The sequence below is a fragment of the Glycine soja genome, chromosome 15, assembly GCF_004193775.1.
Source record: "Glycine soja cultivar W05 chromosome 15, ASM419377v2, whole genome shotgun sequence".
NCBI lineage: Eukaryota > Viridiplantae > Streptophyta > Magnoliopsida > Fabales > Fabaceae > Glycine > Glycine soja.
This window is the reverse complement of record NC_041016.1, coordinates 25,455,449-25,457,025: the sequence shown is the minus strand read 5'-3', so window position 1 is coordinate 25,457,025 and position 1,577 is coordinate 25,455,449. Positions and strand designations below refer to the sequence as shown.

At 45.5% G+C, this 1,577-nt stretch overlaps 1 protein-coding gene across 1 annotated transcript; it reads right to left on the bottom strand.

Moving 5' to 3' along the window:
• Positions 1 to 762: 762 nt before the first annotated feature.
• LOC114387802 lies at positions 763 to 1,169 on the bottom strand. Its single transcript, XM_028348006.1, has one exon. The coding sequence runs from the start codon at positions 1,159 to 1,161 to the stop codon at positions 775 to 777; it is 387 nt and encodes a 128-aa protein (XP_028203807.1). The 5' UTR covers positions 1,162 to 1,169; the 3' UTR covers positions 763 to 774.
• Between the last annotated feature and the right edge of the window lie 408 nt (positions 1,170 to 1,577).

Sequence of the window (1,577 nt, the reverse complement as noted above, 5' to 3'; positions counted from 1 at the left end):
CGCATCCTGAACCTCATTGGCAACAAGCTCTCTGGCGAGATTCCCGCCGATGTCGAAAAACTCTCATGTCTGACAGTCTTGAACCTCGCCGACAACGCCCTCAGCGGCAAAATTCCAGCGTCCATCACCCGACTGGGCTCACTGAAACACCTCGACCTCATCAATAATCAGTTCTACGGTGAGATTCCGGAAGACTTCGGGAATCTGGCCATGCTGAGCCGCATGTTGCTGAGTCGGAACCAGCTAATTTGTACGTCGCTGAGAGAGAGTTACGGAGAGTACGTATGGCTGAGAGAGGGAGAGAGAGCTGGTGTGCGTTGAGGAATTTTAATTCCTTTGTTTTTAGTGAGAATTTGAAATGTTGTTAAGTTAGTATATTAAAATGCTTTTAAAAAATGATAGTATTTTAATTACTTTTAAAATATCTCATCCAAACAGATTACATTATAGGAAGGCATTTTAATATCTCTGTTGAAACACTTTACCTGCTTTAATTTCCCCATCCAAACACATTGTAACAGAATTTGGCAAATAACAGAAAAAAACATAGATGACAGACAACATATGCTTATGAAGCCAATGAATTCCTGCCAACTCAGCACTGTTGTTGGAGTTGGTTACATAGAATCATTTAGAGATATTGTGGCTTGGTTATCTTCCTCTTGGGCCTTTGGTTTGGGCCTGCTTGTTGTGTATCTGGTTGCTGCTACTTTATTCCATTCATAACATTCCTTGGCCCATCAACAACACCTTTGTCCTCAAGGTGTTGGGGCTTCAAACCATGCTTCCAAAAGTAATACCAAGATCCCAAGGTCTGTCCCGGCAAAACTCACTTAGTTTAGCAGCCGTCCATAGTGCAAAAGCAACTGGTTGGCGCTTGCGTGCGACCATGGCAGACCCATAGGACTCAACTACCATCTCAAACAGTGCAATGTCTCTATGTTCCAAAAGCTTGTCATGTGGAACCGCTGCATGACCATAATGAACAACAACACTTAAGAGGTTGTCGAGGGAAACAACAACACGAACGTGGTCGAGCTGGTTGAAGACGGAGGATAGCCCGTGGGGCACTTGGTGCTTGCTGTTGGCGGCAAGGTGAGGAGCAGGCATGGGTGCTTGGCTTTGTTGCATCGGCACAAGGCATAGAGGCGCAATCGGCATGGAAAGCGAAGCCGATAATGATGCGGGACTTGGTTGCATGGGTGCGAGGCATGGAAGCGGAATCGCCATGGGCGACAGAGTCAGCATGGACAACAAAGTCAGCATGGGTACTTGTGCAGGGGGTGCCTTCGCAGAGGAAGAAGATGGAGGGTATTGGCTGATTAATAGGTTATCCATTTTTAGGAGAAGGAGATCTAGTTTGGTAGTCATGGAGGCTTGGGTGACAGCGAGATTAGCAATGGCGGCCTCAAGACGATCCAAGCACTTTGAGAAAAGTTTGTCGTCTGCCATTGAAGCTCTCAATGAAAACACCAAGTTGTTATGAACTGAAAAACAACTCAATGATTCCTAACATTCAAGGTCTAGGACCCTACTAAGAAGAAATGAAGAAGAGAAAGGAATTCTATTACTCTGCT

What these genes read in the sequence shown, in the direction of transcription:
- LOC114387802 (XM_028348006.1), bottom strand. Translation starts at nt 1,161, where the DNA reads ATGCCGATTGCGCCTCTATGCCTTGTGCCGATGCAACAAAGCCAAGCA.